Source organism: Gobius niger (genome assembly GCF_951799975.1).
Source record: "Gobius niger genome assembly, chromosome: 1".
NCBI lineage: Eukaryota > Metazoa > Chordata > Actinopteri > Gobiiformes > Gobiidae > Gobius > Gobius niger.
In genome coordinates, this window is record NC_136852.1 from 38,049,286 (window position 1) to 38,065,562 (window position 16,277).

A 16,277-nucleotide genomic window follows, 5' to 3' on the forward strand; every position below is an offset into this window, starting at 1 on the left:
CTCCTGATTGGCTCCCGGTCGCGGTGGAGATTCTTCCGCACGTCGCGAGTCCCCGGTCAAACTGTGCACGGCTGCACGCGGACCATCCCCGAACCAGGACCAACCCAGTACCGGACCAAAAGGGGCCCAGGACCGGGTGAGGGGGGTTTTCAAACTTTACCGAACTCCTGCCGAAAACGCGCCTGTTTAGTCCCACAGTTTGCATGAGCCACACTGGGCGGAAAGAGCGGCGTTCAGTGATTTACGAGGCTGTTTCTGCTAATCCTCTGTGTACTTTGGAAAAATGTCTCTGCCGAATTTCAAAGAGGGACCATAGGATTCTAAAATCAATACAAACTTTAGCTTCCAGCGTAATTCAGAACACAATATTATTTGAAAATCTCTGAAAAGTATGATTTTATCACGCACCCTGGTTTCTGCGATTGTCTTCTCTGTCTGCCATTTCAAAGATGTCAAACAAGTTAACCGCAGTGTTAAAGAATCTGTTAAAAAAATAATATATATGCTAAATTAAAAAAATAAAGCAGTTATTGTTTTAAGTGTTTGAAAAGACTCTGTTCATTCATTCATTCTGACCCTCATGACCAGAACAGGAAGTGTCTTTGTAGCAGCTACAAATGTTTTAAAAACATATTTCTAAGTTTCATGTTCTTTGTCACACTTGGGGAAGGAGTGAAATAAACTTAAACCTGCAGTGAATGGATGGTTCATTATGTTCAGTGCATAAATTGTCTTTCACCAGGGCTTTACAAAGCAAGAAAAGTCATTGTGCCAAAATTAAGACTTTAAATCTGAATAAAAGTGATAAAATGTGATTTGAGCTTGCTTGGGAATAGTGTAGTTGCACAGTAGGGCTGGGTACCATTAAACGATACCAGTCTGGTATCAGCAAAAAAGTTTAGGTATTACCGATATCGAAAGCAGGTGTTAAAATAAAATAAAAATATTTCCTTAGATCCAAGTTGTGATGCTGTTGGTCCAGGGACTGCATTAAAGGAAGTGACTTGGTTGCTTCAGCTCAAATAAATGATTTGCCCAATTTTTCCCCTAATTTTTTTCCATTTTCCCGTTTTTTTTTTTTTTTTTTTACAATTTTTTTCTTATTTTTCCCACAGTTTTTCTCTTTTCCCAATTTATTTCCCTCTTTTTTTGCCCATGATTTTAGCCCAATGTTTTCCAAATTCAAAGCAAAATTTTTCGATATTTTTCCCCCATTATTCACACAGTTTAACAAATATTTTAGTTCAGGTATCGGTATCGTAAATCGATTTTTTTTTTTTTTTATTGTACCCTTTGCTATTACGCAGCTATTTTCCCTGTTGATAGAATACAAATCTAAATCTCATTCAGCTGCAGTTTTTTAGCTGAAATTGTACATGTTTTTTCCCTGTTGTGTCCAATTTGCCTTAAATATGGACATTTCCTTCATCCCTCTGTCTGATGGAATGTTTGCAACTGTGCAATGAAATCTGCAGATCTAGTGTTTGTGCACTGAACTGGCATTAAAAGCACTATATATGGATAAACCCTGTGGCTGATGCCTTTTGCTGATGACGATCTCTGTCTCTCCGCTCAGTCCAAGATGTCGGAGGAGGCCCCGCCCACAGATAGAGGTCCACCCCCGGACCAGACGCCGGACCAAACCCCAGACCAGACGCCGGACCAAACCCCAGACCAGACGCCGGGTCCAGCCCAGACCCAGAGTCAGAGTCAGAGTCAGAGTCAGACCCAGTCCACGCTGTCGCCATCTCAGGTACGAGTCACGTTTAGTCCCAACAGACATAACATCATGAAGAAGTAAAAGCGGGGTTTCTGCGAGGCACTGAAAAGCATTCAAAGTCATTTAATGAATACTGCCAACATTGCGGCCTTAAATGTCATTAAGCATTACAGCTGGCAAATGTAAAATGTAAATTTATTGGGAAATTATGACATTATTATGACAGGTTTTACGACATAAGTTTATCGAAAATACCAAAATGATCGATGGTCATCTGGACATGTTGCTGCAGTTTTGGCTGAAATTGACCAAATTTTGTGCTATTTTGTGCCATTTTGTCCAATCTCTTTCCTCTGTGATGAAATGTTTGCATATCTTAAGAAATGAAAATTGTGGCATTAAAATATAGCATTTAGTCATTGAAAAAACATATTTTCCGGAAAATAAGTTGCCCCAGAGTATAAGACGCACTTACTGAATAGGTGTGCGGTTTGCTAACATAACAACATTCATGGTTAGCTACAGGGAGCATAAACAACAAACTAAATAGATGGCTGGTATGTTAACGTGGCATTAACAGTTCAGATGAGCATAAAGAACATATCAAACTCTCGATCTTGCTCCAAATCAATCACCTTGGCAACTACCTGGGCACGGAGGTGTAACTGCACCGTTGACGAGCCTCTCCCGGCAGCACAGTTTTCAAGCTCTCATTTACAAACTCGTTCCTCTCGCTGTGGCCTGAAGCTTTTAGCCCATGATTACTTTTTTTTTGCTTTCTTGATTGCAGTAAGAGTAACCTCTGCTTCTTGCTCACTCCAAGCGTTATTTCTGCTGCTCGGTTAGCCTGCAGCGCCCTCTAGCGGCTTGTGAAAGTATATATTTGAATAAAAAATAAAAAATCACATTAGTTGCTCAGGAGTATAAGACGGAGCGAAACTATGCAAAAAGGTGCGAGTTATAGTCCGGAACATATGGTACAATTGACTTGCTGCTTCCTGTAGAAACCTTGAAAAGTGTCAAATAAACCAAAGGGAAGGGCATCAGGTGTTTTTGTGCAGGTCGATCTCGTTTTGAGTCTGTACGTGCATTTTCACATTGACAATACACAGTAATGGACCGCACCTTCCATGGGGTCCATGTTAGGTGTGTAGGCACCTTTTATAGTCTCTCTATCAAGGAGAGTAAAGGTCACACAGTAATGTCCTCTGAGTGGCTCAATGACAAACACAGCACTTTTGAACTAATATAAATAATTTTGCCACAAAACAAAGAACAAATGTACAGCCATAAATGTTTCATACAGTGTCTCACTCAAATCAGGCCATAAACATTAAGCAAAACGTACATTCTTGAAATTTTCCCATCAGGTCCTTCTGTGGAGCTACAGCTCAAACCACTTTCGTGTCCACTCCTCAGGTTCAGACCCAGTCCCAGTCCCAGGGGAAGTCCAGCTCTAGCGGCTCCAGTGGCTCCAGTGGGACCCTCAGCTCCATGGACACCATCCCGGTGACGCTGCCCTCAGTCCCAGAGGAACCAGAACCAGAGGCCCCTCCGGTCTGGGGCCGACTGCTGCCCATGCTGCCGGGCTTCAGAGTGCACGGTGAGGTTTACTGCTGGAATAGGCGTCCTACAGACACCAGGGCCCTTTCCCAAACCAGTCCCTCCTTCCTTCTCCTACGCACTTCCGCTAATGGCCCTGTGAGCATCTGGGGCTTTCAGATAAAGACTTGGGATAAGGACTTTCCCTTATCCCACTGATCGGACACTCCCCCTTACCGTGACTTTTCCGCCCACTAATATTACAAGAATTTCAAAGTCATATTCAGTCTCATTACCTGCGCTTCCATCACTGGACTTTAATGCACATGTTGAAGTTTTGTGCAAGTATCGAGGGCTGGGAAAATCTAATTCCTTTTAGATTAAAATCCTCAATTAGCATGAAACGTTTATCCGCTCACTTTAGGTGTTTTTTTATATTTGCGAATAAGCGTTAAAGTGCATTTTGGAAAATGGAAACTGGATTATTTCATAACGTTTGACGTAGCGAAGAAAAAGAACAGTTGAAAGACTGTTGGTGGTGCTGGAGAGGACAGAAGAGAAGAAGAAGAAAATGTATTCTGTATTCTCTAGATTATAAGTCACACTTTTTTTCATAGTTCATAGTCATTTATATTTCCAAATATATACATTTCTCATGTTATTTTCACATTGACAGCCACTAGAGGGCGCTGTAGGCTTGTGTACCAGTATCTGCTACTCTGAACACGAATGTCCCCAAAAAGAAAATCAGATTCTGCAGATTACAAGCTGCAAGTAGTGAAATATGCAGCCCAAAACGGTAATCGAGCAACAGAAAGAAGAAAATAAAAAAATCTAATCTCCACACGAATGGGTGCTTCAGTGAAAGGCTTGTGAACTGTGCACTAGGGTGGCTGATGCGACTTGCACTCTGGAGCAATTTATACGGTAATCCATCAGTCGCAGGTTGTCTTCAGTCCCCAAACTATATGTACAGTGCCTCTCGAAAGTACTAGTACACCTTGTACACCTTTTGCACATTTTGTCATGTTTACAACCATAAACATAAAGATTTTATTTGGAATTTGAAGGTTCACACACAAGTAACAGACAACTGTGAAGTGAAAGCAACATGATACATGAGTGCATTAAATTCCCTTTATAACATTCCTAATGACTGCAGAATGTTCACTCCTTGGCCTAACGGATAAATAGACTAGTATAAACTAGTTCTTAAAAATCTAAATGCATGAAATGTATGTCTTGTTGCAGACTGTGTGCAGGACTCGTACGTCGTGGGTCGCGACAGAAGAGCGGACTACGTTTTAGGAGGCGCCGGCGGTGAGAAATCCCTAATCTACAGCAAACAGCACTTCAGGATCTATAAGGTCAGTGACTGCACCTCCTCCATCTCCTCAGCTGGAAACGCTTTCGGGGCTTTTTTTTTGTATTATTTTTTTGCTTGTTATGTAGTTGTTTTTTTACTCAAACTTTCCATTTGGTTTTCTATTTTTCTCCTTCGTATGCATTCACCTTATTCCGGAAGTTTGTGTGGGCGCCACCATGAACTATCAGTTAACCTGGGACTGGAGAAGTCCAGATAAAATCAGTTATTACACGAAAACAAAGCCGTTTTTCAGCCGTGCAGAGAAACGCTGCAGTGTTGACTTGTTGGTGCAAATGAACATTGGCCATTTTACACAAATCAATCGACTAAACATCAGATTTTAGTGCCGAACATTTTCCCTCGCTCTCCGTTTCAATGAACGCGCTTCGCGCTCGACCGGAAGTGTCTGTACAACGGAAGTGCCGAGAAAAAGCAAAAAGTGGCGGAATAAAGTGAATACACCTTTTCCTCCTGTCACCCTGTCCGGCTCCTCCCGTCCACAGGAGGGCAGCGGGGCGTTCGTGGAGGACCTCAGCAACAATGGGACGTTTGTGGACGGACTTCTCATTGGACACAAACGGAAAAGTCCTCTGACCAACAACGCCGTGATCTCACTGTCGTACGAGAAGAACCGAGGTGAGACCAAACTGGACTGACTCTGGTACTGGACTTTTACTGGGACTGGACTGGACTAACGCTTTGCTCTGGTGTGTCCAGTGTTTGTGTTCACGGACCTGTCGGGGGAAACCTTAGAGATGCCCACAGCACTGCAGCAGAAGTACGCGCTGGGAAAGACCATCGGCACGTAAGTCTCTGCTTTATCCTTTAGCACAAACATCTCCTTCGTATCATCATTCAGATGCACTTAACTTTACTATAAAACCCTTATTTTGATCAAACTGTGAGAAAAGGGTCCTGTAGAACTTTTGAAAGGCCGACAAGGTTTTTATTTTGGCGTTTCCTGTTTGCAAAGACCTTTACTTTGGCGTTTCCAGTTTGTAAAGACTTTAATTTTGGCGTTTCCAGTTTGTAAAGACTTTTATTTGCGCTTTTCTTGTTTGTAAAGCCCTTTATTTTGGCGTTTCCGGTTTGTAAAAACTTGTTTTTTGGGCATTTCCAGTTTGTTAATACTTTTATTTTGCCGTTTCCAGTTTGTAAAGACTTTTATTTTCGCTTTTCTTGTTTGTAAAGACGATTATTTTGGCGTTTCCGGTTTGTAAAGACTTTAATTTTGGCGTTTCCGGTTTGTAAAGACTTATTTTGGCATTTCCTGTTTGTAAAGATAGTGTTAGTGAGTGTTTTGCTTTGTTGCAGAGGCGTTTGTGGCGAGGTTAAATTCGCCTTCCTACGTGAAACAATGGAAAAATGTGCAGTGAAGATCATCAATAAAGGCAATTTCAAATCTGAGGGGGTACGACTGCACAAGGCTTAACCTGTCTCTGATCATGTGACTGTGGTGTCTGATCATGTGACTGTGTCTATCACAGACGGCGACGAGGAACGCAGAAACCGAGATCCAGATCCTTCAGAGAATCGACCACGTGAGAAACACACACACACACAGAGACCAATGTCAATGTCCTCCATAAAATATCTCCTCAAAATTTCAGTCAGGAGTCCTGTGTTTGTGTCTCAAATGAGGCTGAAACTAAAGTAAAAGTGGTAAATGAGACTAAAACTGTAACTAAAATCTGCTAGTTTGGTCGACTACTAAAGACTTTCACAAAAACATGCAGTTGATTTGATTTAGACAGAAAACTTTGCTTGTATGTTATTAAAAAAGGTCTTCACAGTTTGTGTTTTCTGAAAAGAAAGCCTGGTTTCATACACTGTACCCATCACCGACTTCTCACAAGTTGAATATCTAGCTTTACAATCACTCACGTTCTTTGAAACCAGACTTTAAAGGGATATTTCAGGATTTTTGACATAGGGCCTCATTTCCTAGTTATCCAGAGTGTTGCTGTTTTCTGGAGATTTTTTTTTTTGTAATTCATGCAGTTCTGATATTTGAAGAGTTTCGTGGTGCTAGGCTAGTGCAAGGCTAGCGTATTTCTAGAATAGAATAATTTTTGGAATGTAACTGACCTTGAATCACATGAATGATCGCATTTTGAGGGACTATTTTCTAGCAGATCACTCCACCGCCTCATAGCTTATACAACCACAAAGCTGATGCTCAAATATAAGGTATTTTAAATGCAAAATGGTTAAAATTATTCTATGGACACAGACATTTATATGGTTAGTCTGGTGTTATAAGTGATTTGCCTCAGGTGCTCTGTGGAGCGGGTCACACTGTTTTTGATGCAGGCTAGCTGATACCATAGAAATGCATTAGCCTAGCGCCACGAAACTCTTCAAACACAAGAACTGCATGAACTACAAAAAAAAGATCTCGGATATCAGCAACACTCTGGATAACTAGGAATTGAGGCCCTATGTCAAAAATCCTGAAATATCCCTATAAAGTCAGGCCTTTGCATTAAACTGGCTCTTCGGAATTCACACTAAGCCACTAGGTGGTGCTATTGCAGCAATGGCAGCCCCCTGTCATGTCAGTCACAAAAGCAGTGCTACCTGGCCCAAATTGTAAAAAACAGGCAGCACAGTGGCACAGCAGTTAGCATTTGTGCTTCAGAGCAGGTTTTGGGACCGACCTATGGCTGTGGCCAAAGCGCACTAGTCTGTCTGATGTGACGTGAACAGACTCTGGCCTCTGATTGTCAACGAGAGAGTGGACAGTCCTCACAATGAACACACAGATCATACGGATTGAATATTTCACAACATCATGCGGCTGTTTAGAGATTTTGCCGATATTAGCATTTAGCCGCTGTTTGCACAGCTTTAGCTGATGCTAGCATAACATTTGCATGAAACTTACCTTCATAGGTGTATTTAGTGGTTTCTTTTCTGCTTTAATACAGCTTGGCTCCTCTGAATGATTCCATAACTCCCATCAGAAGGCAGTATTTGTCCACATTTGTTCTCATCGCGGCTCTAAAATCTTTCTGTACAGCGTGCTACTGTGGGGGCGCAGCACACAACAAATGTGTGGTGGAAACAGAAGTGTGTGTGGGGTAGAGTGCGCGGCCGGTATGCGCTATGTGGAACCATGGCCTATGTGTGTTGTTGTGTGTGTTGACAGTGTGTTGTTTGTGTTGCAGCCATGTCTGATGAAAACAAAGGACTTTTATCAAACTGAGGAGTCATATTTCATCGTGTTGGAGCTGTGAGTCCTACTTTACTACTACTAAAAGTACTAATACTGCAACTGCTACTAATGCCACTACTGCTACCAATTACTACTACGATTACTACGACTAATACTAAGGTTGTTTTCACACATATTGGACGTGCTTTGTGGTTCAACCCAAGACTGTTGGAAAGCAAAATGAGGCACAACTACAACTAACACTTCTGCTGCTGCTAAAACTAATACTAATACTACTACTACTACTACTAATTCTAATACTAATTACTTCCGCTACTGCTACATTATTTGTAGAGCACAATTCATACACATGGCAATTCAAAATGCTTCACAGTTGCATAAAATTACAAGAAAACATCAAATCAGTCCATGAAAAACATACAAAATTGTTAATTACAGTAAAAAGCAAGAATGTGCTCACATCCTCGTGAGACTGTTCCAGAGTTTAGCTTTAGCCTCACCCTGTGTAGTCCTGACGCTGGGAGCCATAAGGAGACCCCTCCCCGAAGTTCTCATCGTGTTTAGTCCTGACTCTTGGAAACCACCAGGAGCCAGTGAGATGTTTAGCCTTAGACCGACATCAAAGAAGCTGTAGTAATTTTGGCGAGATAAAGTCAATCTAGCTTGATGCTTTGTTTTCTCCTGAAGTCCTGTTTATCAAGCTGATGGTACAGCGTTTTCCTCCCGATGTTCCAGCCATGTTGTATTATACCACTTCGCCTTTGTCACGCCCTCTGATTGGCTATTACTCATAAGCCTCGTCTCCGCTTGAAACTGCATCTCCCGGCTTCTTCATGTCCATACTGCCCCCCCTTTAGAATGAAGAGATGATCTCCTTGTCTTGAGGATGATCTCCTTGCCTTGAGAATTATCACCTTGGCTTGAGGATGATCTCCTTGAGGATGATCTCCTTGCCTTGAGGATGATCTCCTTGCCTTGAGGATGATCTCCTTAACTTGAGGATGATCTCCTTGTCTTGAGGATGATCTCCTTGTCTTGAGGATGATCTCCTTGTCTTGAGGATGATCTCCTTGTCTTGAGGATGATCTCCTTGTCTTGAGGATGATCTCCTTGTCTTGATAATGATCTCCTTGCCTTGAGGATGATCTCCTTGAGGATGATCTCCTTGTCTTGAGGTTGATCTCCTTGTCTTGAGAATGATCTCCTTGAGGATGATCTCCTTGAGGATGATCTCCTTGTCTTGAGAATGATCTCCTTGAGGTTGATCTCCTTGTCTTGAGAATGATCTCCTTGAGGATGATCTCCTTGTCTTGAGAATGATCTCCTTGAGGTTGATCTCCTTGTCTTGAGAATGATCTCCTTGAGGATGATCTCCTTGTCTTGAGGATGATCTCCTTGTCTTGAGGATGATCTCCTTGAGGATGATCTCCTTGTCTTGAGGATGATCTCCTTGTCTTGAGGTTGATCTCCTTGTCTTGAGAATGATCTCCTTGTCTTGAGGATGATCTCCTTGTCTTGAGAATGATCTCCTTGAGGATGATCTCCTTGTCTTGAGGATGATCTCCTTGTCTTGAGGATGATCTCCTTGTCTTGAGGATGATCTCCTTGTCTTGAGGTTGATCTCCTTGTCTTGAGAATGATCTTGTCTTGAGGATGATCTCCTTGTCTTGAGGATGATCTCCTTGTCTTGAGGATGATCTCCTTGTCTTGAGGATGATCTCCTTGTATTCAGGATGATCTCCTTGTCTTGAGGATGATCTTTCCCTTGTGTTTAGGATTGTCTTCTTGTATTGAGGATGTCCTCTGTGTGTTGCAGAATGGAGGGTGGAGAGCTGTACTTTAGGATCAAGTCAAAGAAGCAAATTCCTGAAGATGTCACCAAGTTCTACTTTTATCAGATGCTCTTGGCTGTGCAGGTGTGAGCTGCGGCTGGGTTTAAAGTGACATGCTGCAGGTGAAACAGGGGGGAAACCTTTGCTGTAGATTACTGACTATATTTGCAAGAAATATATTGCATCAGTCATACCAAGTTTTCTCATTAAAATGGGGCATTTTATGCATAAAACTGTCTGAAATTGCTGATATTTTCACGGACGAAATCTAAATAATGGACAGAGCCATGCTATGTTTTGTGACATATTAGTTCCAAAGATTTGCTCAAGGAGATCTTGGATCTTGTTTAGTTTTTAAAAAGTAATAAGTGAAAAAAATCTGAACAAATTCAAGAGTGACCTTGTTTGGCTTCAAAGTTCAATAAATCAGGCAGGAATTAGATATTGAAAAATAAAAAAATAAAAACTTCCAACTATTAAGTCCAAGAGAAAATATTTTTAAAAATTATTAATGATAAAGCATGAGAAAGACGAGGAGCGCTGCCATGTTTACTAAATCTCCGGCTCGCTAGCAACAAAACATGATAAAATAAACATTGTAAAGAGTTATGATAAGGAGAAAAAACAAGCTAGAAATGTCAACATTGACCACTGCGGAAAAAATCAATGTCCACCTGCAGCATCTCATCTTATAATGGGACTGGGTTTAAAGTGGGAGTGGCTGCAGTGATGTCAGACTGGTTAACCCTGTATGTGTTCAGTATCTCCACAGTCAGGGGATCATCCACCGAGACCTGAAACCAGAGAACGTTCTGCTGTCATCACAGGAGGACTTCTGCCTCATCAAGGTACTACTGCCCCCTACTGCCTCATCAAGGTACTACTGCCCCCTACTGCCTCATTAAGGTACTACCACCCACTAGTACTGACTCATCAAGGTGCTACTGTCCCCTACTGCCTCATCAAGGTGCTACTGTCCCCTACTGCCTCATCAAGGTGCTACTGTCCCCTACTGCCTCATCAAGTTACTACTGCCCCCTACTGCCTCATCAAGTTACTACTCTCCCCTACTGCCTCATCAAGTTACTACTGCCCCCTACTGCCTCATCAAGTTACTACTGTCCCCTACTGCCTCATCAAGTTACTACTGCCCCCACTGCCTCATCAAGTTACTACTGCCCCCTACTGCCTCATCAAGTTACTACTGTCCCCGACTGCCTCATCAAGTTACTACTGCCCCCTACTGCCTCATCAAGTTACTACTGCCCCCTACTGCCTCATCAAGTTACTACTGTCCCCTACTGCCTCATCAAGTTACTACTGCCCCCTACTGCCTCATCAAGTTACTACTGCCCCCTACTGCCTCATCAAGTTACTACTGCCCCCTACTGCCTCATCAAGTTACTACTGCCCCCTACTGCCTCATCAAGTTACTACTGCCCCCTACTGCCTCATCAAGTTACTACTGTCCCCTACTGCCTCATCAAGTTACTACTGCCCCCTACTGCCTCATCAAGTTACTACTGCCCCCTACTGCCTCATCAAGTTACTACTGCCCCCTACTGCCTCATCAAGTTACTACTGTCCCCTACTGCCTCATCAAGTTACTACTGTCCCCTACTGACTCATCAAGTTACTACTGTCCCCTACTGCCTCATCAAGTTACTACTGTCCCCTACTGATTCATCAAGTTACTACTGTCCCCTACTGATTCATCAAGTTACTACTGTCCCCTACTGATTCATCAAGTTACTACTGTCCCCTACTGACTCATCAAGTTACTACTGTCCCCTACTGACTCATCAAGTTACTACTGCCCCCTACTGACTCATCAAGTTACTACTGCCCCCTACTGACTCATCAAGTTACTACTGCCCCCTACTGCCTCATCAAGTTACTACTGCCCCCTACTGACTCATCAAGCTACTACTGCCCCTGCTGCCTCATCAAGTTACTACTGCCCCCTACTGCCTCATCAAGTTACTACTGCCCCCTACTGCCTCATCAAGTTACTACTGCCCCCTACTGCCTCATCAAGTTACTACTGTCCCCTACTGACTCATCAAGTTACTACTGTCCCCTACTGACTCATCAAGCTACTACTGTCCCCTACTGATTCATCAAGTTACTACTGTCCCCTACTGATTCATCAAGTTACTACTGCCCCCTACTGACTCATCAAGTTACTACTGCCCCCTACTGCCTCATCAAGTTACTACTGCCCCCTACTGCCTCATCAAGTTACTACTGCCCCCTACTGCCTCATCAAGTTACTACTGTCCCCTACTGCCTCATCAAGTTACTACTGTCCCCTACTGACTCATCAAGCTACTACTGTCCCCTACTGATTCATCAAGTTACTACTGTCCCCTACTGATTCATCAAGTTACTACTGTCCCCTACTGATTCATCAAGTTACTACTGCCCCCTACTGCCTCATCAAGTTACTACTGCCCCCTACTGCCTCATCAAGTTACTACTGTCCCCTACTGACTCATCAAGTTACTACTGTCCCCTACTGACTCATCAAGTTACTACTGCCCCCTACTGCCTCATCAAGTTACTACTGTCCCCTACTGACTCATCAAGTTACTACTGCCCCCTACTGCCTCATCAAATTACTACTGTCCCCTACTGACTCATCAAGTTACTACTGTCCCCTACTGACTCATCAAGCTACTACTGTCCCCTACTGATTCATCAAGTTACTACTGTCCCCTACTGATTCATCAAGTTACTACTGTCCCCTACTGATTCATCAAGTTACTACTGCCCCCTACTGCCTCATCAAGTTACTACTGCCCCCTACTGCCTCATCAAGTTACTACTGCCCCCTACTGCCTCATCAAGTTACTACTGTCCCCTACTGCCTCATCAAGTTACTACTGCCCCCTACTGACTCATCAAGTTACTACTGCCCCCTACTGCCTCATCAAGTTACTACTGCCCCCTACTGCCTCATCAAGTTACTACTGTCCCCTACTGCCTCATCAAGTTACTACTGCCCCCTACTGACTCATCAAGTTACTACTGCCCCCTACTGCCTCATCAAGTTACTACTGCCCCCTACTGACTCATCAAGTTACTACTGCCCCCTACTGCCTCATCAAGTTACTACTGTCCCCTACTGACTCATCAAGTTACTACTGCCCCCTACTGACTCATCAAGTTACTACTGCCTCCTACTGACTCATCAAGTTACTACTGCCCCCTACTGCCTCATCAAGTTACTACTGCCCCCTACTGCCTCATCAAGTTACTACTGTCCCCTACTGACTCATCAAGTTACTACTGCCCCCTACTGACTCATCAAGTTACTACTGCCTCCTACTGACTCATCAAGTTACTACTGCCCCCTACTGACTCATCAAGTTACTACTGCCCCCTACTGACTCATCATGGTGCTACTGTCCCCTACTGACTCATCAAGTTACTACTGCCCCCTACTGACTCATCATAGTGCTACTGCCCCCTACTGACTCATCAAGTTACTACTGTCCCCTACTGACTCATCATAGTGCTACTGCCCCCTACTGACTAATCAAGTTACTACTGCCCCCTACTGACTCATCATAGTGCTACTGCCCCCTACTGACTCATCAAGTTACTACTGCCCCCTACTGACTCATCAAGTTACTACTGCCCCCTACTGACTCATCATGGTGCTACTGCCCCCTACTGACTCATCAAGTTACTACTGCCCCCTACTGACTCATCAAGTTACTACTGTCCCCTACTGACTCATCATAGTGCTACTGCCCCCTACTGACTCATCACGGTGCTACTGTCCCCTACTGACTCATCAAGTTACTACTGCCCCCTACTGACTCATCATAGTGCTACTGCCCCCTACTGACTCATCATGGTGCTACTGTCCCCTACTGACTCATCAAGTTACTACTGTCCCCTACTGACTCATCATAGTGCTACTGCCCCCTACTGACTCATCAAGTTACTACTGTCCCCTACTGACTCATCATAGTGCTACTGCCCCCTACTGACTCATCAAGTTACTACTGCCCCCTACTGACTCATCATAGTGCTACTGCCCCCTACTGACTCATCAAGTTACTACTGCCTCCTACTGACTCATCAAGTTACTACTGCCTCCTACTGACTCATCAAGTTACTACTGTCCCCTACTGACTCATCAAGTTACTACTGTCCCCTACTGACTCATCAAGTTACTACTGCCCCCTACTGACTCATCATAGTGCTACTGCCCCCTACTGACTCATCAAGTTACTACTGCCCCCTACTGACTCATCATAGTGCTACTGCCCCCTACTGCCTCATCAAGTTACTACTGCCCCCTACTGACTCATCAAGTTACTACTGTCCCCTACTGACTCATCATAGTGCTACTGCCCCCTACTGACTCATCAAGTTACTACTGCCCCCTACTGACTCATCAAGTTACTACTGCCTCCTACTGACTCATCAAGTTACTACTGCCTCCTACTGACTCATCAAGTTACTACTGCCTCCTACTGACTCATCAAGTTACTACTGCCCCCTACTGACTCATCATAGTGCTACTGCCCCCTACTGACTCATCAAGTTACTACTGCCCCCTACTGACTCATCATAGTGCTACTGCCCCCTACTGACTCATCAAGTTACTACCCCCTACTGACTCATCATGGTGCTACTGCCCCCTACTGACTCATCTGGTTACTAAACAGTTACTAATCATACTGGACTGTAATCCTGTATTTGAGGACGAAGGGAGTCATAACTTGTGTCTGAATCGTCCTGTTGCAGGTGACTGACTTTAACCAGTCCCGGATCCTGGAGGAGGCGGCGCTCATGCGGACTCTGTGTGGAACTCCGTCGTACCTCGCTCCTGAAGTCTTCACCGCAGCCTCCACCGATGGGTACGGCCTCAGCGTGGACGCCTGGAGCCTGGGCGTGCTACTCTTCGTCTGGTGAGTCCTTCTCTTTGTTTCTGCTCTTTGTCTAGTGGGACGTTCTCTTCGTTTCTGCTCTCCGTTTGGAGTCTGAGGGCTGTGCAATTAATTGAAATTCAATTATGATTTCAGTTATTACACTAAACGATAACGAAAAATAGCATCATCAAGCAAAAACTATTAACAAGGATTCCCTCCCGCTTGTCCAGCCGGAGCGCAGGAAGTCTCTTCTTTTGAGCGTGTCTGATCCGCTGAACTACCAGCGTGATACAACTGTTGTATTTGTCTCTGTAAAAATTTGAATCATTTTTATGAGTAACGAGTAACTCTTGAGATAATGCCACCGAGTGCTCACCTTTTGCTGAAAGGAGAAAAGAAGTTTAGAAGCCTCTCATATTCTTTGCCCAGGCACTGGTTGTGCAGAAAAGTCTAAAACTCTTCAGAGCAGCAGATCTCACAAACGGAACTGAAAACAAACTCGCATCATTTCATGCCGAGTGGGATGGTTGTTTCTGTTCCCTTTGCGTTTCACGCACTGCAGGCAAAAGCTTTTGTCCGACATAAACAAACAGCGCTGTGTGATGTTGTCATATATATATTTTAATCTATCTCTAATTGTTATATCTATGGGTGCTGCCCACGGCCATTGATCCAGACCCTTGGCTTCAGTTTCTTTAACACTCTTCTTCCTCTGTGTCAAGCTGGAGACTTCTGTCATGCTATATTTAGGAAATGATACACTAAACTCTAAGTTATTGGCATTTACCGGTAGTTTTGTATTGAGTTCAAAATAAAGCAAAAAGTCATCAGATTCAAACCTTTTGCTAAAAACATAATTAAAAACAACTTTTCTTTTAAAATTATACTGACACTGATTAGTCATTTTTATATCTGAAATCATTCAAAGTACCCCTTGCAAAGTGCTCATGTACCCCTCAGACCCCCGTACCCCTGATTACAGTGTAAGGTGGCCCACCTTTCCTTATATTTTCATCCTTGATATCTATGAAGTTGTGTCTGATTCCATTTTCTGATTAAATATAAGGGATTCTTTATTATATTTAGAGTGTACATATTATATCAGAGTTTGGGTTGTTGAAATGCTTATTTTAGTTCCAGATAAATATCTAACATGTGTCCTGGAGCTTCATGGATGTAGTGATGCGTTTAGGGTCAGAGTGAGCCTGGTTTTCCTGTGTGTTGCAGCCTGGGCGGGTACCCTCCCTTCCACGAGCAGTTCGGGACATCAGTCCGAGAGCAGGTCCTCAGGGGAGCTACACCCTGCTGCCGAAGCAGTGGAGCCACATCTCGGAGCAAGGTACGACTGGACCGGGGTGAACATTTACATCATCATCATTTCTGTGACTGAAACGTAAAAAAGGACAAGTTGAAGCCCTGTTATCTCCCCTTTTGTTCGTAAACAGATGCATTAACTGGTCTGGTGTGTGTGGTGTATTTTTATGTTGCAGCGAAGGACCTGGTGCAGAAGCTGTTGGTGGTGGATCCGAGTCAGAGGCTGAACATCGAGGATGCTCTCAGCCACGACTGGCTCCAGGTCAGACTCATGTACTGTTCACCTCAGAGTCCCCCTCATCAGGCCCAAAGAGAGGCCTCAGAGTCCCCCACTTCAGGCCCAAAGAGAGGCCTCAGAGTCCCCCTCATCAGGCCCAAAGAGAGGCCTCAGAGTCCCCCACTTCAGGCCCAAAGAGAGGCCTCAGAGTCCCCCTCA

At 43.8% G+C, this 16,277-nt stretch overlaps 1 protein-coding gene across 1 annotated transcript in view; it reads left to right on the forward strand.

Annotated features, from left to right (window-relative positions):
* The window catches only part of chek2 (checkpoint kinase 2), a gene marked incomplete at its 3' end in the record, with an annotated part of 17,366 nt that continues 1,089 nt past the window's right edge, over positions 1 to 16,277 (forward strand). Inside the window, 15 exon segments of the mRNA XM_079564964.1 lie at positions 1 to 136; positions 1,577 to 1,753; positions 3,140 to 3,323; positions 4,514 to 4,629; positions 5,132 to 5,264; positions 5,346 to 5,433; positions 5,943 to 6,039; positions 6,116 to 6,169; positions 7,799 to 7,863; positions 9,623 to 9,722; positions 10,400 to 10,486; positions 14,403 to 14,566; positions 15,755 to 15,813; positions 15,816 to 15,866; positions 16,018 to 16,103. Coding sequence (XP_079421090.1) covers positions 1,583 to 1,753; positions 3,140 to 3,323; positions 4,514 to 4,629; positions 5,132 to 5,264; positions 5,346 to 5,433; positions 5,943 to 6,039; positions 6,116 to 6,169; positions 7,799 to 7,863; positions 9,623 to 9,722; positions 10,400 to 10,486; positions 14,403 to 14,566; positions 15,755 to 15,813; positions 15,816 to 15,866; positions 16,018 to 16,103 — 1,455 coding nt within the window. The 5' untranslated portion in view covers positions 1 to 136; positions 1,577 to 1,582.